General features: G+C 41.8%; 1 protein-coding gene across 1 annotated transcript; it reads left to right on the top strand.

The window, feature by feature from the left end:
* Nucleotides 1-65: 65 nt before the first annotated feature.
* TMEM71 (transmembrane protein 71) lies at nucleotides 66-27,185 on the top strand (the record flags this gene model as incomplete). The annotated part of the gene is made up of 10 exons (XM_082858518.1): nucleotides 66-161; nucleotides 4,218-4,272; nucleotides 5,190-5,271; nucleotides 6,483-6,543; nucleotides 8,503-8,715; nucleotides 10,491-10,663; nucleotides 20,079-20,264; nucleotides 23,859-23,934; nucleotides 26,969-27,030; nucleotides 27,121-27,185. Exons 3-10 carry the CDS (start codon nucleotides 5,226-5,228, stop codon nucleotides 27,183-27,185), a joined length of 882 nt encoding a protein of 293 aa, XP_082714644.1. The 5' UTR covers nucleotides 66-161; nucleotides 4,218-4,272; nucleotides 5,190-5,225.
* Between the last annotated feature and the right edge of the window lie 273 nt (nucleotides 27,186-27,458).

Below are 27,458 nucleotides of genomic sequence, written 5' to 3'. Positions count from 1 at the left end.
CATTTTCAAGGATGAAGCCTTGAGAGAGTAAGATGTTGTTGGGACCATCTGGACTGAATATGTGACTGAACCCCCTTAAAACCTCTATATAAACTTTGGAGATTCAGGCAGGTGCGTGCAGAGATCTACTCATCTTGCAGCGCCCAAGACAAGCCTTGCAGGTAAGTTCCCTTGTTTATTTAACCTGCCACATACCAACCTGGAGTTCTCTGCCTCTTTCTTTGGTGTCTCCTTGCCCTCTGTGTATGGGGGCCAGGTTGTGAACCAAGAGTGTTCCGGGCCCTCTGAAATTATGTTAGATATACATATTGTATTTTTTATAGTTTCTCTGTGTTAGGTTTTTGAGGGAGAGGAGAGTCTTAGACAATTTTAGACACTGGAGAGAGAGTTTCAGTCTATTTGGCTGTTCTAGGGGTGCTGAACCTGACATTGTAGGACTGTTGCTCAGGATCAAAGGAAGCGGGGTGAGTAGGGACCACTAGAATCCCTGAAGAACCAGCTGGAACATGACTCTGTCTATCACTGAAACCCACGTTGTCCTCTTCCCATCTCTAAACCTCCAACTTCATGGCCGTGGATGCCCTGCTGTGGAGACACACTCACTTCTGGACCAGGATTTGGGAAGCGGAACAAAGCAGTCCCACAGGGACTGGAGCTTTGGGCCCAGTCCATGCAGTGAGCCAGCAGATCTGTGAAAATTTGTAGGAGTAGCAATGAAGCCTGAGCCACATGAACCTTCCAAGGACCACCATGGCTCCTGATGCATTCTCACTTTCCAACTCTTGCACTAACTGCACTTGTGGCCCATCCTAACCAGGGAATTCTGGGAAGAAAGGGAATTCTGGGACATATGGTCGGCTTACCCACATTGACACATAAAGCCACCACGTGGGACGGTACCTGATTATTGCTACAAGCCACTAAGATTTGGGCTTTGACTTTTACTATAGCATAATTGTGATACAATGGCTGGCCTCTGTCTCCTTCTAGGACTAAGATCATTAGTCTTTCCAGGTGTTGGCCCATGTATATCTTCTTCTGGCCCCCATAAAGTTCTGTGCTATGTGGCAAAGAGCCCAGCCAGACTAAGAAGGTGTCAAATCCTATTCATTCATTATTAAGTGCCTACTGTGCACCAGACATGATGCCAAACATAGAAACCACAATACCAAACTAGAAAGTCATGGTTCCTATTTTCCCAAAGCTCACAGTATAGCATGAGAGATAAATATCAATAAAAACCTGGTCCATTTACCGCAATTGTGATACATGTTCCAGAGGAAAAGTACAGTCAGCTGTGAGACCTAGAACCTGATCTGGGAGGTCAGAGAGGCTGCTCAGAGAAAGAACTATTTGCACCTAAAAGATGAACAGGAGAGACAGAGGCTGGGGAAGGATATGGCAAGGGGCAAAGGAAATAGTGTGTTCAAAAAGCTTGAGGTAGAACCAAGCTCGAGAACCTGAAAAAATAGTCACAGTGTTGAATTCTACAAAGATGGGGTGTGGTGAGGAAATGGAAAGGCTGGAAAATAGGTAGAACTGGACCCCACAGGACCCTGTAGGTATTACAAGAGATTTTGAACTTGATCTGAGAGAGGAGCGAAGGCAAGCCGCTGAAGGATTTAATCAGAGGAGCAAAATAATCAGATATTTACACAGAGAGATCATTCTGGCTGTGGCTTGGAGAATATATTGGAGAGACGCCGGTGACAGAAAGTTGGTACCAAAGTCCAGACAAGAGAAGGTGGCCTCTGGAGCTCCAGAGCTGACAGTGGAGATGGAGAGAGTGTCTTATTCAGAGGCTACAGAGGGGATAGTGTTGAGCCCTCCTAGTTTCCTGACCCGAGCAGTAGAATGGAAGTTGATGTCATTTAATGGAACACAGAATACCAGAGGCGGGTGAGGCTTAGGTAGGAAGGGAGATCATGAGTACTTGAAGGATTTAAATAAGGATGCAGGTGTGTTTATTTATTGTATATAGTATTTTTAAATTAATTCATCACACGCACCAAGTTATATTAGCATTGCCCAAAATGCATTCACTAGCATCCTGCCCATCAAAAAACAGTCCATGAACCAGCAGCGTTTTCACCTGGAGCTGGTTAAAAATGCAGTCTCTATTGCTACCTCAGGTATTATGCTGTTCAGTAGATCTCTAGGACTTATTCATCTTTCATAACTGAAACCTTGTATCCTTTGACCAACACTCCCCTGTTTCCCCCTCCTCCCAGCCCCTGGCAACCACCATCCTACTTTCAAACTCACAGTGGTTGTTGGCTGCATTCTTGGCTTATGGACTCAGGACCACAGTTCCTCACTGGATTTTGAGAAAACTTTCAGATCCTTGCCACATGTGCTTCTCCAACATGGCAGCTTGCTCCATCCAAGTGTGTAAGCCCAGAAGGTTACAGAGAGCCCAGCAAGACAGATGCTGCCATCTTTGTGACCTAATCATAGTAGTGGCAACCCATCACCTTTTTGTCTTATTCTGTTTAGGAGAAGCAAATTATTAGCTTCAGCCCACACTCAAGGGGAGGGAATTCCGTAAGGATCTTTGAGGGCCATCTTTAAAAACTGCCTACCACAGACTAGATGGGCTCGCCTCCTAACAGCTTCCCTTGCCTAGGGGTGTTCTACAGAGGACCCTCCCTGCCTTTGGCCATAACCTCAGGGGGAAAGGAAACCCCAAGAAAGAATGAGATTAACTTTTCTGCCAGCCTGACGACTGGTGCCTCAGAAGGGAAGTTGATTTCCAGAAGACAAATAAGGAATCCATCTTGCACACCTGAGCTAAGGACTCAGTTCTCATTATTTTTATCTCATTTAATGCGCCAAGCCATTAAATTTATAATTGAGAAAGTTACAACTCAAAGAGATTAAGTCATAAATCTGAGGTCACAGCTACTATGGCAGGCAGGGTTTGGATCTCAGTCTGTGTGACTCTCCATTACCCAATGCATCTCAGTGTTGCTGGAATGTCTATTTCTTTTATCACTGACAATAGCAGAGATTTGTAGGGACCCAACAGTAGCATCCAGCTCTTTAGCTCTACAAACATATAAATATAAAATTTTGAATGCCACTCACAGAGCTTCTTGGAAAGTCCAACCTTTGGTGGATCAACCTACTGGCACTGTGGACATTTTCAGAAGATCAAGCTCTGGTACTTGATAGTATTCTCAATTTAATAGCATCAGTGCGTGATCACCAGTAATGGTTTGGACAAAGCACTATGTACTACACTCATACTGAAAATAGCCAGAAGATGATAAGCAAGGTGCTGCTTCTCTGAAAGTTTTCCTTATGTTCTCACAGCTGGGATGACGAGTTAGCTCAGAAGAGCAACCCTCGAGGGACTGTGATGTATCCAGCTGGTCTGATTCACCCCCCACTGCTGGTCCAGGAGACAGCTTTCATCTTCACCATGTTCCTCAGCATGAATGCCACTGACATGAGCCCCACAGGAAGTATGACCTCATTCTGCCTCTCAGCAGAACGGTTACTCAGGCTGTTTTTTAAAAGAAAACAAGAGCAGTTGTAGGCTGCCTTTCCCAAGAACTACGAGCTCTTCTATTCTAGGAAACAGCCAAAAGAACAAGAGGCTGCCGAAGACAAAATTTCTCTGCAACGGCCTGCACAGGGCAATGTGTGCAGCCATCTTTTAGGAGGAGGACAAGGTGGATTTTCCTTTCTTAACATCTGCACCTGTTGATACGCTGACGCTATTTTCAGCCGAAGAACTGCTAAGTCCTGGATTTCTCCTCTCTCAACCACAGGAAACTTCATATTTCAGTAATTTTTTTTGTTATTTATCAATAGGAAGAAGGGACTGGGAACTTTCTTTGGAAGGAATATGTATGGGCAGATTATTTTTCAGTACAGATGAGTTGTTTTGATGGAACTGGTAGATGCGATCTGTTTCTTGAAAAGTCTTAGAGCTGCAACTGAAGTCTTTTTCAGTGTTACTAATACTTGATTAACTATTAGTTAACTGTAGCCTGTTATAACTATTTGTAAGATGTAGCAGTAAGACCTTGCTTTCTGCTATGCAATTTGTTGGCTTAAAATTAAACTTGATGATTGGGAGTAACTAACATAGGGTAATTTGGGCTGGACAAAAAGTGAAAGGACAAGTGACATACTATTATGTTAGAGGGCAAAAAATATTATTTTATATTCCAAGCCATTAAAATCTATGAATGTCTGCTTTGACTTAGAGATCTTCCAAGGAATGCCAGAAGTTCTCCTGATTTCTCTTAAGGTCTCTGTAAGGTAGGATCTATATTGTCTAACAGGTTTTGTGTATAGTTTATTGAAAGAATCAGTTTGAACTTATAGAATTATTTGGGTTTGTTTTAATGTGTGACAGCTATGAAAACAACCTATTACTAGTTATCACATTTGAAAAACGTGGATAGAGGTGATGAATCAGAAAAGAATTTAGTCTTACCTTACTATGCTACTAGGATAGTGATATACACAAAGTTTAATAGTCATTGGAAAGTAGATCTATGTCATGAGTGGTAAGTGGTCAAAGTTTACCTAATCTACACACTTGGATATGTGTTTAATTTGTAACTGAGAAAGTAAATTATATGTTCAGGAGCACTGAGTTTTGAAATCTGCCCAGTGACATACTATTTTTAGTGCAATGCTGCTTATGCTACTTAGAAATGTCCAGGGTAGTAGCAACTGGAAAAGACCACCAGCCCTCTCTGTAACTACCTGTCAATGGTTTGAAGTGTTGGGTGTTGGACACCAACCCCCTAGCATTGTTTGAACTTGATAATGAAGTTGATGTGTGTTGGATGATGAAAATACAAATACATCTATTTAGAGGGTTCTAGAACCAATCTTTTTTTTCTGATTTCTTAATCAAATAATTAATTTTTATTATTTTATTTTGATTACAAGTCAACCTTTGTAAGTCTAGCCTTCCTGAATAAAATGTTGTGCTTATTTAGAGAAAAAGATTATTTAGATGCCCTGAGCAACACAATGGAAAATGTAATCTAAAATCATAGAGGCAGACACAACCTCAGTGGCCCTTCAACCCTGCCTTCAATCCCATTGATCTCTGTACTCTTTCAGTAAACAAATCTGATAGTGCAATTAGTAGATGCCATCTGTTTTGACTTCATCTTTCTATTTTTAATACGTAATCCACCTTTTTTTAATGTCTTCTGCAGAAAATCTGTAAAGTTTGAACAAGCAGCCTTCCCAAGATGAACCGAATATCTCAACTGATGTCAACACCAGTAGCAAGTAAATGTAGAACTGCTCTACGCAATTATCTTTTGAACGATTAGACTTCTTTTAGCAATTTCCTTGCTTTGATTTTGCTGATACTCATACCATTAACCATCTGTCAGTAGCTCGTGCTTCTTAAATGCCAGTGTTCACTTTGGCAATGATTTTGACTTCATTTCTTTCCTTGAGAGAAATGTGGTATTTTTCCTTTTAGTAGGAAAAAAAAATCACCGTTTTTTGATGCCTGTGCATAAATGTGAAAGGGGATTGTTTATCAGTTACTATTAAGATGCAAAACGGTTGGTCTGTAAAAAAATACGGAAAGATTTTGATAGCTACTTGGAGAAAATGTGGGCGTTGTTCAAACGGTAGTGGTTTCAAATTTCTTCCTTCCTCTTGTTATTTTCTCCCCAAACCCTGCTTCTACCCTCCCTCACACTCCTACAATTTTCTCCTTCAAATCCACCAACCCAATCTGAAAGTCTAAACTCCTTTCTTTGTCTTAGATATTTATTGTCAGTAATGGAACCAAGTTTCACTGAACCTGTCTATTAGAAGTATTCACACCATTACTATGCAATATAAAATGCTGCTTTAAAGTTTAGAATATTAATCAAGTACGACTCTCCCCAGTTGAAATCTGTCGCCATGCCTTTGGTTAAATTGTAACATGAATGAATGCATGATCTATTTTTTAATTAAGCATACTCACAGGCGTCATACATTGGAAAATCATTTATATAAAACAAAACTTTATTTTTTTCCACCACTCGTCTTCTGCTCATTATTTTGTAATAGAAGTGCCTTCAAATGCACTAACGAGAGAGAATCTAGGCAGATGATTGAATTCCTCAAATGACTGAGTAAGCTAAAATAACCAGAACGTTGGGTAATTGATTCGGGTTTGGGACAGCTTCACGTAAGATGTTTTCTTCTTCCTTTTCATGAGTCAGTTTGATGCTAATGGCATATCATTGCCTCATCCGAACTAAGGAACCTCTCAAGGAGAGTTGAGTGAGAGAAGAGACAGGAGATAGAAGCCCCTAGATTATGTCTTGCTGCCTGTAGAGACCTGGTGACAAGTTGTGCTCGTCCTGATTCATTGGATGGCTGCACCATTTGGAATCTCTGCTGAGGCTGGAACATCAGCTATTCACACCGTCCACAGTTTGCAATCATGCATGTTGATGCAGTGTGATAAATTTGTACTTCTCTCTCATTTACTTATGCAGATTCTTCCCGGTCTGAGAAAGAATACGCTGTAGAACTGTCTCCCCCATGCATTTTCCCAAGGTATTCCATGGGGCTTTTCGCAAGAAAAATCAATCAAATTCTTTCTGTATGCGTTATTTTGTTATATTCTTGGCTTAAAAATATTGGAAAATCCCTGGCGGTCCACTGGTTAGTACTCGGCTCTTTCACTGCTGTGGCCTGAGATTCAATTCCTGGTCAGGGAACTAAGATCCCGCAAGCCACGTAGTGCGGGGTATATGTATTAGTTTTAGGTTTCATCCAGCTTTGGTATGGAGATATATTTCCAGTCCCATGCACATACAAATTGCAAGCTTGCCTAACCTAATAAATGGAGTTTGGGAGGGAGGGAGGTGAGTGCGTGGGCAAACGTGAATGGTTTGTTTGTTTGGTGAGTGGAGAAGCTACCGAATACCGATGCATGGTTACTGTTTCTCAAATTGATGTTCTCTTAAATATGCTTTTACTGTCTCGCTTTACAAGAGCCACAAGGGCCTATACCAGTGCACAAGCCAGCCAAATGTCATGCTCCACTAAAACCTGTAGACTCTACCATTCTGTTCACGTTCTGCAGTGAAGTCTCTTTTCTTTTCATTCCTTACTTTTTTTTTTCTTTTCTTTTTTTCTGTTTCTCTGTCTGTCTTTTATTCCTCACACAGGCATCAGCCAATGTTTCCTCTAGCATTTTGTGAAACATGCCAGTGGTATAAAGGGATCATGCTTTGATATTAGAACCTGTCCCCTTTTGTAAATTCTAGGCTTCCTACCACTAGCAAATGCATCAGTCAAAGATGAACAGGCAGGTCACATGGAAAGAGCACATGCTTTAGAGTCAGAAAGACCAGAGTTCAAATCTTAACTCTGCCACTTACTAGCTGTATAAAATACCCAATTTATTTGCCCTTCTGCATCTCATTTTTTTTTTTCCTGCTGTACTATAAAGATAATAATACTTAGCTTTTAGGGAGGTTTGTGAAAAGCAGATAAAGTGTGAAGTATGGGCCAGGCTCTTAGTAAGTTTTCCATAAATAATATCCATTTAAAATAGTATTTTGCTAACTTCAGTGCATGTAATAGTTGTGAATAGGCTTTTTTCTTTGATAGCACCAGTTTATTTTTTAAATATTTTATTGAAGTATCGTTGATTTACAATGTTGTGTTAGTTTCAGGTGTACAGCAAAGTGATTCAGTTGTATGTATTCAGAATATATATATTTTTTGCAGATTCTTTTCCCTTGTAGGTTATTACAAAATATTGATATTGCTCCCTGTGTTATACAGTAGGTCCTTGTTGGTTATCTATTTTATATACAGCATGAATAAGCTTTAAACTTAAAAAAATTTTTCAGAATTTCAGTGAAGCATGAGGCATGAGGTTGCCTTTCAACCAGACAGACATGTGATTGTTTTTCAAACCTAAGACATATACAGACTCACCCAACTAAGTAGAAGACTTCCCTGGAGAGCAAATCAGGGAGGGTAACTATGCAATCATTTGTGTGGTTGACCTGAGGGAAATTGGCAAAGCCAAAAAGATCTCTTTGACTGCATGTTCTCCTATAATTCATATACGTCTGGTGGTTGTGTAGCTGTGATTTATCTATTAGAGTGACAAGAGTAAGGATATAGCATTCAGAGGGTTATTTGAAGTAAGGGTGGGCTGGAGCAGGCTCTGAGCTTCCAACATCCCAGGTAGGCTGTTTTGCAATTTTTTTCCTTCCAAGGGTGAGGGGTATCATATGGTGAAAAACTGATTAGCCCTAAGTTTTCATCAAAGTGTTTGAAACAGAAAGAAACACTAAATGTGCTGTAGCTCAGTTGTCTCGCAGGTAAAGAGATGAAAGTGAGAAGTTTAAGAGAGGCAGTCTCAGAGGTGCAGGAGTAGTTGGTAGCCGGGAACGCGAAGAGCTGGTTTTCCTTCGCGGCGACTAGAAATGTGGTTTTTGTGCGCCTGGATGAACCGGACAGAGATTGAACGGTCTTCTCTCATCCCCTCCTTGGTTTTCTCTGTGATTTCCTGGATGGCAACAGTCCCTTTGACTGCTGCCCCATAGATCCCCTAACAGGCTCCCACCTTACCTGTCGCCGAAGTCCCAGACTCCTCACCAATGGCTACTACATCTGGACCGAAGACAGTTTTCTCTGCGACAAAGATGGCAACACAACTCTGAGCCCCTCCCAGACCAGTGTCCTGTACAAGGAGAACTTAGTCAAGTAAGTAGAGGAGGTTAGGTACAAGGATCTGAAGTCCAACTCAAACGTTAATTATTCATTTGTTCATTCAACATCGTTTATAAGGAGCCCATTACTGCTCCAGTTGGTGGAAACACACAGGCTCATAAGGGGCAGGGGTGGCCGACGTGAAAATAAAGGAAAGTAATGAAGCTGGGCTTCCCTGGTGGCGCAGTGGATAGGAATCTGCCTGCCAATGCAGGGGGCACGGGTTCGATCCCTGGTCCAGGAAGATCCCACATGCCGCAGAGCAACTAAGCCCACGCGCCATAACTACTGAGCCTGAACTCTAGAGCCCGTGAGCCACACTACTGAAGCCCACGCGCCTAGAGCCCGTGCTCTGCAACAAGAGAAGCCACCGCAATGAGAAGCCCACGCACCACAACGAAGACCCAGTGCAGCCAAAAAAAATTAAAAATAAATAAAAATTTAAAAATAAAATTAAATTAAAAAAAAGAAAGTAATGAAGCCATACAGGTGCTAGGAGTGAAGCCTGAGAGAGGTTAGCAGAGGGGAGAAGGAAAGGAGGCCCATTTTATTTGGAGCGACGGGTTAATACAAGCTTCTTAGAGATGAGGATGATTGATTTGAGTCTTGAGAGGCACAGGCTGTTAGTTAAGATAGATGTAGGAAAGAGGCCTTCCAGAGGAGGGAACAGGCATGGAGTTCTAAGATACCCTGATACAAAGTGAGAGGAATGGCACATAGTTCGGGAGAGCTACCGCTTAGGGTGGAAAGGGCTGCTCTCCCAAGAGAGGAGACTAAGCCCAGAAGCAGGGCTGGATTGAAGAGGTTACATTCCAGCCTAAGAAGGTTGGGCTTTATTCTGTAGATAAAAGAGGAGCTATTGACAAACTATCAGACTCATCCTTAGCAAGATAACACTGATTACAAGGTAGAAGATGGATTGTTGGGAGTGTGGATGTGTGGGGAATCAAAATCTTTTGGAAATGCAATTACCAAATCACATCGCCACCCACCCCCTTCCCCTTGACATACTTCAGTGATCTCCCTGTGCTCTTATGTTAAATTCCAACTCCTTCACATAACAGTCAAGGTTATTCATTATCCACCTTCTTTTTACCTTTCCTGACTCATTTCCTAGCATGACTCAATAAGAGACTTCTTGTTCATATACCCCAGAAAGGCTCCCTTGACTCCAGATTAGCAATACCCCTCCTGGTACTCTCAAAGCAGCCTCAGTTAATGCGGTTAGAACACACATCCACAGAGCACAGTAATCCAGGGCAGAGAGGATGGAGCCAGACTGCCTGGGTTTGCACCCCTGTTATGTCACTTACTAGCTGTATGACCTCAGACAAGTTCTTTAACTCTTTGTGCCTCAGTTTCCTGATCTGAGAAATGAGGTAACAGTAGCACCTACCTCACAGGGCTGTTCTGAGGATAATGTGAGTTACTATATGTAAATCACTAAGAAAGACACCAGGCACATGATGAGGTCAGTGAAAGCATTAGCCGTGGCTGCATTATTTTTGCCTTTCTCCCGTACTAGATTATAAACTTTTTTGACCCAAGGTTTTGTCTTTAATCTCAATATCCTTGACATTGATCCAAGCACCTGGCACACACAGAAATTTAAGAAACTTCTCTGGAATTAATGGAGGAAACAAATGAAATGAGCTTCATGGACCTGGGTGGTAGAGGTGTGCCCTGTGCGTCCATTTTCACTAATTCTCCGCTTTGACCCTGAGTTGACTCCTACTCATTATTCACTTGGTACTTTCATTTCTCTCCAGAATATTTAGAAAGAAAAGGAGAATCCGCCGTTCTTTTTCTTCTCTCTTCAACCTCAGTGCCTCTGAATCTTGGCTGCATGGAAACACCTTTGGTAATGCTGACTCTTCCCCCAATGAGGACATCTGGTTGGAGGGGGTCAGGAGGCTGGAAACAAACCATTGCAATGAAAATGGTGAGTCTGAACCTCTTTTTCCAGGGTGAAATTTCCAAAAGAGAAGTAGCAACCATGTGGTCCTGGACCAATGGTGAGGAGAGTATGGGGGCAACGCAGTGGAGGCCTGGGGTATTGAGGGCTCTTCAGGATGTCTTCTGGGAAGGGGAGGAGGGAGACCAGGTCCTTCACATACACGCATTGGACTCTGATCACACTGATCTGCGCTGTTTCCTGAACACCGTGCTCTTCCTCAGTTCTGCCGCTTCGCTCCTGTTGTTCATATGCTGGGATTTGTTCATTCATTCATTTGTTCACTTGGAAGATTTTATTGAGGGCCAACTAGGTATCAGGCATCGTTCTACACACTGAGACGTATCGGTGAACAAAACAGACAAAACTATTTGTTTGCACGCAACTTGCATTCCTGACAAGGAATGCAATGACGTAAATTACGAAGCATGCTGGAAAGTGGTAAGCAGTGTGGGGCAGCAAAGGAGGAAGTGATGGGCATTTCAAGTTTCGGTGGGGTGACTGGCATGGCCTTCCTGAAAGTGACTTTTGAGCACTGACTTAAACGTGGGAGTGAAGCATCTGGGGAGAAACAATCGGGCAAAGGAAATGCAAGGTCAAAGGTTCTGGCCTAGGAGCCTGCGAGGGGCTGAGTGAGTGAGGGGAGAAGAGAGGTCAGGATCTCAGAGGCGTATGGGTGGAGCAGCCGCGGAAGGACAATGAGACCTGTGAGACTATTTCAAAGGCTTTGCTCTCCGCTCCAAGTGAGAGGAGAAACCCGCTGGAGGATTTTGAGCAGAATAACGTGATTCACCTTACATTTTGACAACATAGCTCTGGCTCCTGTGTTCAGGTTAGAGGTGAGGTAGGTATAGAGGGCAGAAGCAAGGAAACCAGTGAAGAGGTGTTAGAGTGACTCAGGTGGGAGAGAATGGCAGCTTGAACTAAGATGATAGCAGGGTGGCGGTGAGAATGGGAAGGATTCTGGATACACTTTGACGGTAGAGCCAACAGGATTTTGCTGTCGTGGGCTGAGAGAAAGAAAGAGAGCAGTCGAGGGTGCTTATTATATGCTAAGCACTTTACATCCTGTCTTGTTTATGTTATTTATGTATTATATTATTATTTATATATTACCTTGTTTATGTACATTATCATGTTTAAATACCTCAAAGTCCTCTAGGAATTAGGTCATATTATCATATTTATTATCATTATGATAAAATTGAAGTTCAGGGTTAAGTAACTTGCCCATGTTTATTTAGTTTATAAACAGCAGAGTTGGAATTCAACCTAGGTCTGTCTAGTTTGAAAGCCCAGCCTTTGCTCTGTTGCCAGTAAGGGTTTTCCTCTCCTTTCCAGCATATACCCCATAGCCCAGGCCCAAAGAGCAAAGCAAGAGGACTCACATAACACAACCACATGAGAATTTAAAGATATGGTCCTTACGTGTCCACTATTTTTCTCAACCTGCTTCCTGGGCAGACAGCTCAAATACTATATTATTTTTGTGAAAGCTTTTGGATTTGTAGTAATTACAGATTCATAAGAAGTTGAAAAATAAATAATACAGAAAGTACCTGTGTACCCTTCACCCAACTTCCCCTGCTGGTAAAACTTACTCAGTAGTACATTATCAAAACCAGGAAATTGACATTGATGCCAGACCATGAAGATTCCACCAGTTTTTGTCTGTGAATGTGTGTGTGCGTTACACTAGGTTCAGTTAAAAAAAATAGTGCTTGTTAAGTGAAGAAACAATTCCTTATGTTAACAAACTAGTAATTAAACTGAGTGTATCCTAGTTCCCCACAATAACAAGGATGTATAAACAGGACAAAGATAAAAGAAAGAGGCAGGGATGTGGCGGGTGAGCCTGGAATGATAGACTGAAGATATCTGAAGAAACTTCTGCGCCGTGTTGAGGACTTTGGATTTTGTCAAATCAATCAAGGATATTTTAGAAGCCTATTTTATTTTATTATTTTTTATTGACGTATAGTTGCTTTACAATATAGTGTTAGTTTCTGCTGTACAGCGAAGTGAATCATTTATACGTATATATCATATATACGTATACTTATGTATCTCCTCTTTTTTAGATTTCCTTCCCAATTAGGTCACCATAGATCACTGAGTAGAGTTCACTGTAAGTTCTCCTTAGTTATCTATTTTATACATAGTAGTGTATATATGTCAATCCTAATCTCCCAGTTCATCCCACCCCCTTCCCCCCTTGACGTCCCTAAGTTTGTTCTCTACACCTGTGTCTCTATTTCTACTTTGCACATACACTCCTTTTGATATTCTTTTCCATCGTGGTTTATCATAGGATACTGAATATAGCTCTCTGTGCTACACAGTAGGACCTTGTTGTTTATCCATTCCATATCTAATAGCTTACATCTGCTGGTAGAAGGCTCTTAAGCAGGGCAATGACACAATCAGATTTAGATGTTTAAAGATTGCCTTTATAGCGCCATGAAGTGAAGATTGGATGGAGGTACCTAGTGGGAACTCAGAAGCAATTAAAACCAGCTGGCACACCAGGGACCGTGGCTCTGGAAATAGAGGGAAGAGATTGAAGGAATCTTTTTCAAGGTAGAATTGACACGCTGGTGACAGATCGAATGTAGTGATGAGAAAGTGGGAGGAATCAAAGAAAACGGATGTGTTTAATTCAGGGAACTGCGTGAAAAGTTCTGCCTGTCACCAAGGCCTGGAAGACAGTCGGGCCGAGTTATGAGGAAGATGAGCTTTTGAGCTGAACGGACCTAAATTCAAGTCCTTGAATCACCTTCTCCAACCTGAGTGTTCTCGGGGAAGTTAGTTAACAATCCTGGTCTTCTATTTCTATGTATATAAAATAAGAAAAATAGTAACATGGAATTGCTGTGAGGATGAGATGCAATAATTCATGGAAAGGACATATTAGTACAGGGTCTGGTGTCCTGCTCAATATGAATTAGCTATAAAAAGGCAAAAAGGAACAGATTGGGGTCAGGAAAAGAGACCCTGAATTCTGTTTCTTGTGAGTTTAATTTGTTGTACTTATGGGAAGTGGACAGATAGCCAGTAGGGGTTTGGAAGTGCAAGAAAAGAGGTCAGGAGTGAGGAAGGATCTGGATATCGATTTGGAAGCTAGTGTGAGAAGTAGTAGAGGTCTTTGGAATAAAGGAGGAAAACAAGTGGATGAGCAGAAAGGAGAGTTAAGAAAGGGATTTAGGAGGTTAAACAGCAGCTCCAGTAATAATTATCCCTGATAGTAATGAGCACTATGGACCAGCATCATTGCAACAAATCCATTATGTTATGTCATCACTTCTCTCCAAAGTCTATGCACGAGTATTAGTTGTGTGCGTGTGTGTGTGTTAGGAACACAATGTAAGATTTACCCTCTTAGCAAAGTTCTAAGTATACAACACAGAATCGTTACCTATAGCCACGGTGCTGTACAGACCTCTAGGATTCATTCATCTTGTGGAACTGAAATTTGGACTACGGAAATCATGCAGCATTTCTCCCGCTGTGTCTGGCTTATTTCACATAGCACAATGTGCTTCAGGTTCATCCATGTTGGTGAGGATGTGGAAAAACGGGAACCCTTGTGCACTGCTGGAGGGAATGTAAATTAGTACGGTCGCTATGGAAAACAGTAGGGAGGCTCCTAAAAAAATTAAAAATAGAACTACCATGTGATCCAGCAATCCCACTTCTGGATATATATTCACAGGAATTGAAATCAGGATCTCAAAGAGTTATCAGCATTCCATATTCATTGCAGCGTTACTCACAATAGCAAAGATATGGAAACAATCTAAATGTCCATCAGCAGATAAATGGGCAAAGAAAATGTGGCATATACATACAGTGGAATGTCATTCAGCCTTATAAAAGAAGGAAATCCTGCCATTTGCAACAACATGGAGAGAGTATTATGATTATCCCCATTTTACCGAGGGGAACGCTAAGGCAGATTAGATCCTTTTCATGGGGCCGTGCAACTAGTAAGTAGCATAGGCTGGCCTCAAACCAAGGAATCTTGAGTATGTGCTCACCGTGCTACACCCAGGACAGGCACGGTGGGGAAAGTTTCTCAGGCAGAGGACCAGAACAGCATGATGCCATGAAAGAAGAGCATATAAAGAAATGACTAAGGGTGTGCCGCTTGCGAAAGAGGTCAAGTGTCCTGCAGCCTTAAAGACGTCTCTGGTTAAAAAGTTATGCACGGCATCTTCCATCAGAAGGCAACTAGAATGCAGCAGAAAATAACACAACAATGTAAAGAAATCATATTCCAATGAAGATGTTAAAAAAAAAGAGGACGGCAACTAGAGGTGATCCTGCCAACTCTTGGCATCCCGGACAGATTGTGGCACGGATACCTACAGAGAGAAGGAGCCCTCCTTACTTTTTAATTGAGATATAATTCATACCATAAAGTTTACCATATTAACATGTACAATTCAGTGATTGTTTTAGTATATTCACAAAGTAGGTTATGAAACCATGACCACTTTCTAATTCCAGAACATTTGCATCACACCAAAGAGAAACACCGTACTCGTTATCAGGCATGCCCCATTTCCTGTCCCCCTACCCATTAGCAGACCATTAGCCTACTTCCTGTCTGCATGGATTTGCCTAATTTGGACTCATGACTTTTTCTTTTTCTGGAGGAAAAATTAAACCTTATTTATTTTTAAAAACCAGAATCACTAGGAAAATATATCACAGCCTTGAAACAGCAAAGAGACAGGCTATATTAGCATTTCAAGTAATTAAGTTGGTAAAAAGACAACAAGGTCCTAAGCAAAACGATAAGGTGCCAGAGCAGGGGCAGGAACACTGCATGTTGCAACGGTCCTGACAAAAGTGGTATTTGGTAATGGTTGGGGGCCTGCCCTTCTTCTGCCCTAAAGGAATCACAGCTCAGCCCTGAGTTGCTTACTTTTTCTTCCGTGACCTTCGTGTTGCCAAGGGATTGTCTCAATAGAGTTCTGTTATTTCAGGGGGCAAAGTCAGCAATATTGGGGCTTAGGCTTTCATTCCATTCTGTTTTATAAAAACCAGGTTTTTCCAAATCCAGTACTTCATGACTCTCCTAATTTCACCGTTCTTTCCTGTATACTAGTGTACAACACAATCAAAACCCCCCTGACTTTTAAGGGTGGGCTGCATCCTCCTCTCATTGGTAGCACTGCTGCAGTAGTGGCTGGCTGCTGCTGACCTATCTTATGCACTTGGAACATCCATCTCTTTGTCCTAGGCTGACTTTCTGGAACACATGGGGCAAGTCTCTTCTTGGTTCTAAAGCAACGTTTTCCCAAAGTGTGGGTGAGGCAGCAGACGCCTCTAGGACACGACAGTAGTGAATGCTGAATCTCTCAGTGAGACAGAAGCTCTGACTCTTCCAGATCTCACCATCTTTCTCATAAAACCAAGGAGAAGGGCTCAGATGAGAGCCTCAGTTGCTTTAAGACTCTTGAACACTCACTACTCTCTCTTTTAACAAAGAACAGACTCAGAGCTCTCCCCTACAAAAGTATTTAGTGCAAATTAAATAAGGTCTCATTTTCACTGTATTTGGTTTTGTTTTTTGTTTTTTGCGGTACGCGGGCCTCTCACTGTTGTGGCCTCTCCCGTTGCAGAGCACAGGCTCTGGACGCGCAGGCTCAGCGGCCACGGCTCACGGGCCCAGCTGCTCCGCGGCATGTGGGATCTTCCCAGACCGGGTCGCGAACCCATGTCCCCTGCATCGGCAGGCGGACTCTCAACCGCTGCACCACCAGGGAAGCCCTGTATTTGTTTTTATATTTACTTTTTCTTTAGGACATTTAAATGATTGATATAAAGTTTCCTTTAAAGTAAAAGACTAAAGTGAAACAATTTAAGAAAATATGAAATGGCTAGGAGTTAAGAAGGCTCCGGGATGTGGCAAAAATCAGGAAAATGATGCTTGGATGCCTAAAGTTTGGGAATCACTGTTCCAAAGGCAGAGTTTCACATATTTGTAAATCAACATCTTGTTTTCCCATAGTTGCCTCTTCAAAATATGTCCAAACAACCTTAAAGCAATTGGACCACAGCAGCACCGCATGTGCATGAGGTATCTTGTTAAAATTCTCATGGTTTCCAAATATCTTCTAAATATAACAAATCAAACCACCCCCCTCCAAATCAGTAATTAGTCAACCCCGGGTGCGCACACACAGGATTTTGAAAGCTCTCATTTCTGCTGTCAATTGTAATCAAATCTTCCCCAGACTTCTTATTTTCCGGATTTACCCAAAGCCCCGTGACTTTTATCAGCAATTTATTTTTCTCTGGAAACATCGCCGAGTTAGAAGACTAGAGAAGAATTCAAAATTAAATTGTTTTGCTGTTTTCTCTCTGGGCCGTGGATGCAATCAAAACTTACTTCCTCTGATTTCCTTTTGCTTCATTTTTCAGGCTAAAAATGTTTTTCTTGTTGTTGTTGCCTATTTTGTTTATCCTTAGCTCACCCCTTCCACAGCTGTGTCGAGATACCTTTCCTCATTAGCTGCAATTCATTCTTTAGCCATGGCATTCTGTGGCTCCCCAGACCCGATACTGCAATTTGGGATGCATCCCCAGAGCCCCTGAGTCATATTGATAGAGGATCTAGGATTCGTGCAGGGAGGACGAATCAGGACTTCCCGCTCTATTTCTGCCAGTCCCAAGAAAGAAAGACAAGATGACCTCAGACAAGGCACCCTTGCCTGAGGTCTGCGATTTTCTCTTGATCTAGTGCCTCTTCCGTAAATATCTTTAATGGCAACATCTGTATGTCACTTTGTGTTTCCCTCTATAGCAAACAAATGCCCATTCTACATTGCAAGGATAGGGAATGTGCTCGGGAGAAATGGATTCCTCCTTTTAAAACAGGAGTCAACTACCCTGCATTTAAATAAATCAGGAGGAACAGAATGAAATTAATATCTTCAAATATAATACCAAAGAACAATTTACTGAAATGTTTTCTGCATTATGATTCTTTCATTTATTATTAAGGTTAGAGGGAAAAAAATGTCAGTGAGGGGAAGCGTGAATTGGGGGCAAACCTTGTCCTTTCAGAGATGAAAATTCCTTGATCATTTTTTGTTAAGATTCTTTTGTGGTTTCTCTTTTTAATGTCAGCTCTTCTTGCAGAAAATTCTGTGTAATATTTCCAGTATGCTACACGAGATACATTTTTCTTTCATCTCACTCTCAGTGGCAAAGCATAAGTTCAACAGAGCAGCCTTGGACGACAGCACAGGAATATTTTTACTCTTCTCACATCCTCAACCATATCTCCCCAGATCTTAGTTCAGTGCCATTCATGAATATATAATCAGCCATGAAAGTTACCAGTTCCTTCTCACTTCCATGTTAATTTGACCACATAGCTTCCTCTCTTTTTTTAAAACAGCTTTATTGAGGTATAATTGATATATGCAGATGTACTTATTTAATGTGTACACTTTGATGAGTTTGGACAGTTGCAAACCCCCTGATACCATCACCAGAGTCAAGGCAACAGACATCCAACACCTCCCAGAGTTTCCTTGTGTCCCTTTGTGGAGTCTTTTGTTTCTGCGAGGGTTTTGGGGGGAGTCTGTTTTTTGTACTAAGAACAAAAAGCGAGATCACCCTTCTCAACACATTTTGAAGTGCATAAAATACCTCATTGACACCTATAGCCACTATGTTCAGCAGACCTCTAGAACTTATTCATCTAGCATCACTGAAACCTTATAACTGTTGAACAACTCCCCATAGCCCCCTCCCCCCAGCTCCTGGCAACCACCATTTTATTCTCTGCTTTTCTGATTTTGACTATTTTAGATACCACGTGTGTAAGTGGAATCATGCGGTATTTGTCTCTCTATGACTGGCTTATTTCACTTAGCATAATGTCCTCCTGGTTCATCCACAATGTTACAAATGACAGGATTTTCTTTACTCATTTGCCTATTGGTGAATACTCGGGTTGTTTCCATAACTTGGCTGTTGTGAATAGTGCTGCAATGAACAAGGTCCAGGACCTCGTCTGCAACTTGATCATTACTGGACGCTCTGCATGTTTCACTTTCTACTGTTTCCTTTTTCTATGGCAACCAGCAGGGATGCTTCTGCAGATTGCTTTGTCAAGAGGCAGCAAGTTGTGGGTGGGAGGGTGGGAGGCAACCTGCAGGGTTGGCAGGAATTCCCTTGTCCAGAAGCATCAGTTCATTAGCTCAGTATCCAGGCCTGTCTTGTGCATTATCGGATGTTTCACAACATCCCTGGGTTTTATTTCCTTAGATACCAGTGACACCCCATCCCTTCTCCCCTGCTCAAGTTGTGACAACCCAAAATGACTCCAGACATTGTCAAATGTCCCCTGGGGAGAGAAATTACTTCTGGTTAAGAAGCACTGTTATACGAGGACCCCAAGTGTCTCTTGGAGTTCCACAGTCATTCCCAGCTTCCAAAACGGGGAGGGGCCTCTCTCCCATCTCTCACTGCTGAGTGAGCACTTCAACACACCAGGTACCTCCTGTTACACTCATGCTCCAAGTTGCCCTCAGGATAAATCTTAGCTCCTGAGTGAGTGTGACCCATGAGGCCCTTCGTGATTTGACCCCCTCTTAGCAGTCCAGCCAGAACCATCTTCCAGGACTTCCTGTCTGACCACATAGGAGGCCTCCCTCTTCTGGGAACCTGCCACGTTCTCTCCCAGGCTGATGTCTTTCCTTCTTCCCATCCTCCTCCCCCTCCCCTCTCCCCTCCCCCTCCCCCTCTCCCCTCCCTCTCCCCCTCTCCCCTCCCCCTCCCCCCCTCCCCTCCCCCTCTGCCTCCTTCTCCTCTCTGCCCGGCCTGCCCTCCTCCTGCTGTCTCTCTGGAAGCACTCCTACTCATCCTTCAAGTTTCCACTTCAGCACTCACACACTCCCTCCTAGGCTCCATCTGGACACCTTCTGCCAGGCTTCCACATAGCAATGACCTCGTTGCCTCTTAGCTGTGGGCTTGTGTGCCTGTCCCTCTCCAACTGTGAGTGGGGCACAGCAGTATCTACTTTGGCTTCCGACTCGCAGCCTCTTGGGCTGTGTCCTGTGTGCAGTTATACAATAATTCTGCATTGACTGAATCAACAGATCCGCCCGCCCCGGCGCTCATGAAGCTTTTGCCTTCCCCTCTACCCTGGCTCCCCTTCCGAAACTCTGGCTTGGCATCTTCTCTGGGGCTGTCACCTGTGGGCTGCCTTAGTCACTTTATGATCCAGACATGCCATGAAAATAGAGGTTAGGAAAAAAATATCTCTGCTCGTTCAGTTCCAATTCTCTGTCCTTCTTGAGACTATTGTTATGATCATTAGTCACCGAAAACACACACACACACAAACACACACAAGCACTGATCCCTTCTGCTCTTCCAGGAGGTGGTTTGGACTGTTCACTGATGGATAACTGGGAGTCGGAGAAGCTAAATGCAGAGTCTGTGAAAACCTCCTTTTCCAGCCATGTCACCTCTCGGAGTCCCGGAGAAAACTCCCACAACCTGCCTCCTCAGTCCCAGTTCACAGCTTCTGAACCTTTCCAGGAAAACATTTTGGATCATCCAAGTGAGTTTTTTTTTTTTTTAAATCTTTGCCACACCCAAATAATTCTTCCTTTCAGGGCCCAGAGATGACTATGTCCCCTTAGGCGCTGGTATCAGCCTGTGCCCATGTGATGCATTCGCAGAGAAGGTGATTGATTTGGAGGTGTCATCTTTGAGGCACCAGAAGGACTGGATTTGCAGTGTTATTTATTTTTTAAAAACCCTGAAGACATTTGGCAAAATGTTAAGCTTGGCTAAAGCGGAGTCGTGCGTACACAGGTGTACACTGTTACCATCTTTATACTTAGCTGTGCATTTGACATACTCTATAAGAAGAAAATGAAGGGAAGAAAGAAAAGAACGTCCTTTCATGCTATGCCCCCAGCAAGGAAAGTCAAAAGATATCCAGGCATTGTTATTTCCTGTCAGTAGTACATCTGAAATAAATTCAGCAGGCATCTCCCTTAATCTCTAGCTTGCTAATATCAGATTAATCATGTTTGCACACAGTGTCGCCTCCAGGCTCTATCTTCAGCTTGCCAAGGTTCAAAGCCCAGTGCCCATTTGTTGGCTGGAACTCAGAAGCTGTTTACCCAACCCTCCAAAATTTCACATTTTCATCTGTAAATGGAGATAACCATAGTGCTTACCTTGTAAATGACTAAAATAATCCGTGTCGAGCACTTAGCATCGTGTATACTAAGCACTTCAAAAATGTGACGTTATGATTACATAAGATTGAGGTTAAGTGGAAAAATAATATCTTCTCTTTGTTTGCCTTCCGCAAATCATGAATATTTATTTCACTGACCACTTCTACTCCCAAAGACCAATATGCTCTGCTTTATTTTGTTCCCAGTGCAGCTATTAGATAAGTGTTGGGGGTTTTTTAGTTCCCTTTCAAGGTGTTGGGATGACAGAGAAAGCAGTGTTTATTTTTTAGACAGTTCCCTGGTGATCAACACCTACTAAGGCTTCACAGCCACCTCCTCCAGGGAGTCCACCCTGTTTTCTGAGGAAGAGGTGTTAAGTGGCCCCTTTTTGTGTTCCTCCATACCCATTTCCTGCACTGCTCTTGTATGTTTACTTTTGTATCTCACCCATCATGCTGTGAGCTCCTTCAGGATGGGCACCATATCTTAGGCATTTGTAGATTTTAAACTTACCCAGGTAGTGCTTGGCACAGAGCACGGGCTCCATGACTGTGGTGGACCAGTTAAGTGTGCTATCTCCATTTTACAGATAAGAATACTCAAGTTCTAACAGGCCAAGTAAGCCTCTGTACATGTTCTGTGTTGTATCTAGAATGTCTCCCACGGGCTATACCTGGAAGACCCCTGCTCTTTCTTCAAGGTACAGTTCAGAGGAGACCGCTTCTGTGGGGCCTTCTCTGCCCCCTGCTGGGGCCTTGAGGTAACACTTGGCTTCCCTGAGACGCCATAGCACCCAGCACCGGGTATCTATCTCTCTGTTGACGCCATCTTCCTTTGCCTCACCCGTCTATGAAGCCCTGAGTGGAGAAGGTCTCCATCTGATTCTATTTTATCTCCTTCGCATGTAGGTTTTGAGCGTGCAGGCTGTTTCAGGTGATGGTTCATATGCAGGGGATATAGGCATGCATGGCATCATCTTTATCACTCAGGGCTTTTTGAGTTCCAGCGGATGGCAATCCAACTCAAAATGGATTAATCAATCATTGAATGTATTGCTTCATATTATTAAAAGCTCCAGGCAAACATTTCAGGTTTCTGTCAGTCTCCACAAGTCTCTTTTCTTCTGTGTCAGCTTCACTCTTTAAAATGCTACTTACTACTCCATGGTAGTTCCTGCTGGCTCTGTACCTACAACTTTCCATGTTCAAGGTCAGCAGAAGGAGATTATTGGCTTCTCAAGTTAGGACCAAAGGGCAGGCTTTCTTGGTTCAGGAAGGGTCCCCTTTACATGGCAAAACCAATCCCTTTGTCAATAAATATGTAAAGCTCCAAATGGCTTGGAGTGGATCAAAGACTGGGAGGGAAATCAGTCTGTCCATGGGCACCATGTACTAGGAGAAGGGGAGAGGGGGCTTCCCAAGGAAAATATGGGCACTGCCACCAAAGAGCAGCCAATAGATGCTGGCTATTCTCAATAGTCTGGTGGGGAATCGTAGAGAAAGAAAACAGCAATTTTAATTCAGTGTGAAAAGGTTGTTGATGGAGACAGGCATAAGGTATAATGGGATTATAAAGAGAGAGAAACTAAGGGCCAAGGGGGAGTTGAAGGCATCCAGGAAGGCTTCTTGAAGGAGGTTACACGTGAACTAAGCCAAAATCAATGCTAAGTGAGCGGCTACTGATGGAATGAATCAATGAACACCTTGTCCACAATCACACAATGCATATCTTTATAGAACTTGAATTTAAACCCAATTTTCCTTCAGTATTCAAGTCTAGTGACCTTTGCAGTCAAGCTAGACTTATTTCTGTGAGAAAATGGGTTTCAAATTCTACTTGAAATCAGAGGAAGCTAAGAATAGAAACACACTTTAGAAGGATGGTTGAGTGTTCAACTGAACCCACAATAACTTATCTAAATCACAGTATACATGAAATACTGTACATTTGCAGTGATGTCATTCACAAGTGCTATATTTTGCATTGCCAGTCTCCAGTGTTCTGCCCGCATTGTGGACTAAGTAGGTTTCTGTTAGCTGACTCGACCTCCATTCAGAGCACAAATGGCAAAAATAAACGCGTTCATAGCTCAAAGTCATTCCAAGTTTTAAACAACTATTTAAACAAAAATTGAGCTTTTGAAGCATTTGGCAAAGATTAAGCTGAGGTTTGTTCTATTTTCCTTTAGATCTTTATGTGGCAATCCTTAAACTAGCTCTGATTCCTTTTAGGTCATTAGAATAATACTCAGGGTCACAACTGGTTTAACTCTTCCATTTATAACTTCTGGAGGATTTGCAGTCATTTCCACTGTGGCTTAGTAGCACTGAAATATTTTACGATAGCAAAGAGTTTCAGAAGGACAGATAATTCGGAATATTTATTCTCTTTTTTTGCCCTTTAGAGACTCCCAGCATGCCAAGTTGCCATTCTCTTTCCCCGCCCCATTTTAGGCAAAACGTGGTGTTCTGGCTAGATGTGGTTGTTCAGTCTTGGCTCTAGCACCTCATAGCTGTGTGACCTTGGACGGATTTCATCATTTGAAGTTTGGTCTTCTCATTTGCAGAACTGTGATAATGGTTCCCGCCTCACGCTTTTGTCGTGTTGATGAAATGAACTGATGTAGGAAAGCTCTTGGTGAATCATAAGTCACTCCACAAATTTGAGGCATTAATATGATTATCAATATCATCCCAGTTAGATTTCTGACATTAGCATACATTCTAAAAAGCCTTTCCCCAACATTAAAGTAAAAGGCAAGCCCCAAACTGTTTATGTAATGTAATCATTTATTTTTTTAGTGATAGGACAAAACTGATCATTTTCAGGAAATTTGTAATGAATGGCCCTGTACAACATTTGATAATTTTATCTTATTACTTATGACAAATTACTTGAGCTGACATACGTTTGAAAACCATGGTTTTGAGTTCTAATTCATTTCTTTTTATTTTTCCTATTAGAAACCAGTTTGTTAGGAGAGGTCTCCTTTCAAGCAACTCTGTTTGCTGCATGCTTAATTATCTCTGCCTGTGCAAGGTAATTCAGATTTTATGTTTATGCGGTTGTGTTTCATACTTAATGAAGCTGTAATTGATTGATGATTTCCTTACCTTGTTCCGCAAAGCATTTTAGGTAGCTCTGTGGTTAAGATCTGTTCATTTGTCTGTCCATTGCCCTTTTATCTATCACCTCCCTCCTCCCATTATCTCACAAGACATACCAAAGGCAGTGGATCTTGCTAGAAATTGGATTTTTACCATGCATTATCCTTCGTTTAAATCCTCAGTGACTCCCTATTACAGATACAGTCTAAGTAACCCTACTTGGAGTTCAAGGGCATGTGAAGTCCCCACAATGGAGTCCCATTGGGACTCCATCTTTCCCATTATATTTTTATATCCTCACATGAAATGTCTCCTCAGCATCTCAGAGGACATAACGCTCTTGCCTGGTTATAGGCATGTTTCTGTTCTACCCTCTGTCCAGCGTGTCCTTCCTATTCTTTTCTTGCCCAAGTCTCCAGGGCGGTGATCAAGTCCCATCTGAGCTAATCCCACCTGTGCCTCAGAGCCTTTGTGCTTGCTATTTATTCTGCCTACTACAGTCTTTTTCTTCTGGAGAAACAATAACTTGTGCCCTTAATTCTTTCTGAAATCTGTCCAAATGTCACAAACATTGTCAGAAAGCCCTTCCCTGACAACCCTGTATAAATAGAATACCATTCTCTATCACACACATCTCACTTGGCTTTTCTTCGGAGCCTTTATCACCACCTGACCTAATATGTGTTCACTTGTTTAAATGCTAATGATCCGTCTTTCCCTATAAGATTGCAAGCTCCTTGAGAACAGAGACACTGTGCTAGGGCCTCGTCATATTTGTTGAAACAATGAAACAGAGATGAGTGGTACCTCCTGGGGTCTTTGTGGTCCTTGAGCTCCAGTCACTAAGTGCTGCTTCCTCTCAAGTCCCTCCTGTTGATGATCAAGTATCTCACATCCCATGGACCACTTGGGGGAGTTGTATTTTTAAATACGAAGCCCTGGATCCCATCCCTTGAGATACCAATTTAGATCGAGTGAGAATCCATACTTTAAAACAGCTTCCCAGATAATTATGAGGTTTGAGAAGTATTTTTAGATCATAATGGAACCAGAAGAACACAAAGGGGTTGGGGGGAGTCCTGTAGTTAAAAATACATTTGCAAAATTCTGCATTATATATCCCAAGTTGGAGGATCACAATGTGTATTAGCATAATAAAGTCTCAGTGAAATAATGTGGTGAAGAAACCTGTTTAGCTTTATTTAACTTAGCTTTTCCAAGACTTTGCTGATCATGGAAACTTTTCTTTATTTCATAGGACTATTAATAAAGTGTTCCTCTTAGGTTAATTTCTGTAGAAACTCCTCCCTTAAGAGGAGAAATTGCCTCCCCATCACTTGAGTTTGAGCTACCTTTGGAAACTTGCTTCCAAGCAGTAGTGTTTGGAAAGAGGGGGAAAAGGAAACTTTTCAGTTGAGAAAACTGACACATGGTACCTCAGATGATGAAGGTCAACATCAAAAGGTATGAGTAGTGTTGATGGCATGTACCCTTCATATGATGAGAATGGCACTCCACCTCTAGGGTCTTCTGAACCCCAGTCTAACCATGAGAAAAACCCAACTTGAGGGACACTCTCCACATTATCTGACCAGTACTCCTCAAAACCATCAAGGTCATCAAAACCAAGGAGAGTCTGAGAGATCATCACAGCCCAAAGGAACCTAAGGAGACATAATGACTAAATGTCATGTGATATCCTATGTGGGATGCTGGAAAATGGATCAATTAGGGAAAAACTGTAAAGTTCAAATGAAGTGTGGAGTTGAGTTATTAGTGATGCGCCGATGTTGGCTTCTTATAATTATAGCAAAGGTACCATGTACTGTAAGATGCTAATAACAGAGGAAGTGGATGTGGGGTATGTGAGAACCCTTTGTATTCTTTTTTGCAATTTCTCTGTATATCTAAAGTTGTTCTAAAGTAAAAAGTATAGTTAAGTAAATAACTGTTTTTTTAAAAAAGAACTATTCCTATGGGCAACAGCATGGATGAACCTCACGGATATTATATAAGTGAAAGATGACAACAGAGTCTATATGATTGTCAAGAAAAGGCAAGACCAATCAGTTTCTATAGATGTAAGAATAGTGGTTAATTTGGGGGGATAAAGTGGGAAAGATCAACAAAGGAAACCTTATGGGTTGCTGGAAATATTTTATTTCCTGCTTTGGGTGATTACAAGGGTTTATATTTTTAAAAAACCCAAAATGTGCACTTTATATGCTTTAGTGTACATTTGCTAAAGCTCAATTTTTAAAAGTTTTTAAAATGCCTATGAAGAGATGTCTGAGAAGATATTTGTCAGAATTTAATAGTGAATGCTTCAGGGCGGTGGGAGTTTTTTGGTGACATTTTCCTCTTGTCTTTGTATTTATTTGCAATCTCTTTCCATATTCATATTTTGAGCACAAAAGCTATAAAAATATTATTCTTCAAAAAGAAGAAAATCCACTGTGTGATACAATCATCCATCAGATTGACAAAAACCCAAAAGTTTAACACCCTCTTTTGTCAAGGTTATGAAGCAGTAGGCATACAAAGTTTCTCCTTTTTTTTTTCCTAGAAGTTTTATACTTTTGTGGTTTACATTTCAGTCTATGACTCATTTTGAGTTAAATTTTGTGTTAAGGTGTGAAGTCTTTGTATAGGTTCGTTTTTCTGCATGTGTCTAAACGATTATTTTGACACCATTTGTTGAAAAGACTCTCCTTTTTCCATTGCATTGCTTTTGCACCTCTGTTAAAAAAATCACTTAACTTGTATCTGTATGGGTCTATTTCTGGAACTTCTATTCTTTTCCGTTGATCTATATCTCTATCCTTTTGCCAATACTGCACTATCTCTATTACTGTAGTTTTATAGTAAATCCTAAAATCATCCATCTATGGTAAATCTAAAAGAACATCTTATGTGTTGGAAATATACAATTAGTTTGCTAAGCCTGAGCAATCCTGCTCTTTCAGATGGTTTCTGGGAGGAATCATAGCCAGTGTCTTCACATGCTCCTTGGTGATAACCATTGCTTGTAAGTAACCGTTTCCCAAATTACTGCTCTGATTCCTGTATTTCATTCCAGTTTTGGGCATTTAAAAATACTTTCTCTTTTTCCTCCAAGATGTCGTCAAGTCATTTCTTCTCAGCCTTGCCAACTCTTTCAAAGCCACCACCTGCACTTGGTAAGTGTTGCCTGTGTTAGCATCATCTGTACAAAGACGACCACAGTCTGATATCTGAGAATGCTTTCTGCTGAGTAATGGATGGCAGTGACTATGTACAAGAAAGGTCCTGATTATTTGTCCTGAAGAATACTTTCTATTCCTGCTAAGATCTGTTAGTAGTATTAACCTGTCTCCTAAATTCCTACACCAAAATAGATAGAATTAGTTTTTAAGGCAGCAAGACATAGGAAATAATATGAATTTTCAATTTTTAAGTAGTTTTTAAAGGGCTCTT

This window comes from Leucopleurus acutus (assembly GCF_964270905.1).
Source record: "Leucopleurus acutus genome assembly, chromosome: 17".
Taxonomy (NCBI): Eukaryota; Metazoa; Chordata; class Mammalia; order Artiodactyla; family Delphinidae; genus Leucopleurus; species Leucopleurus acutus.
The sequence above is the reverse complement of the archived record's forward strand: the minus strand, read 5'-3'. Positions and strand labels throughout refer to the sequence as shown.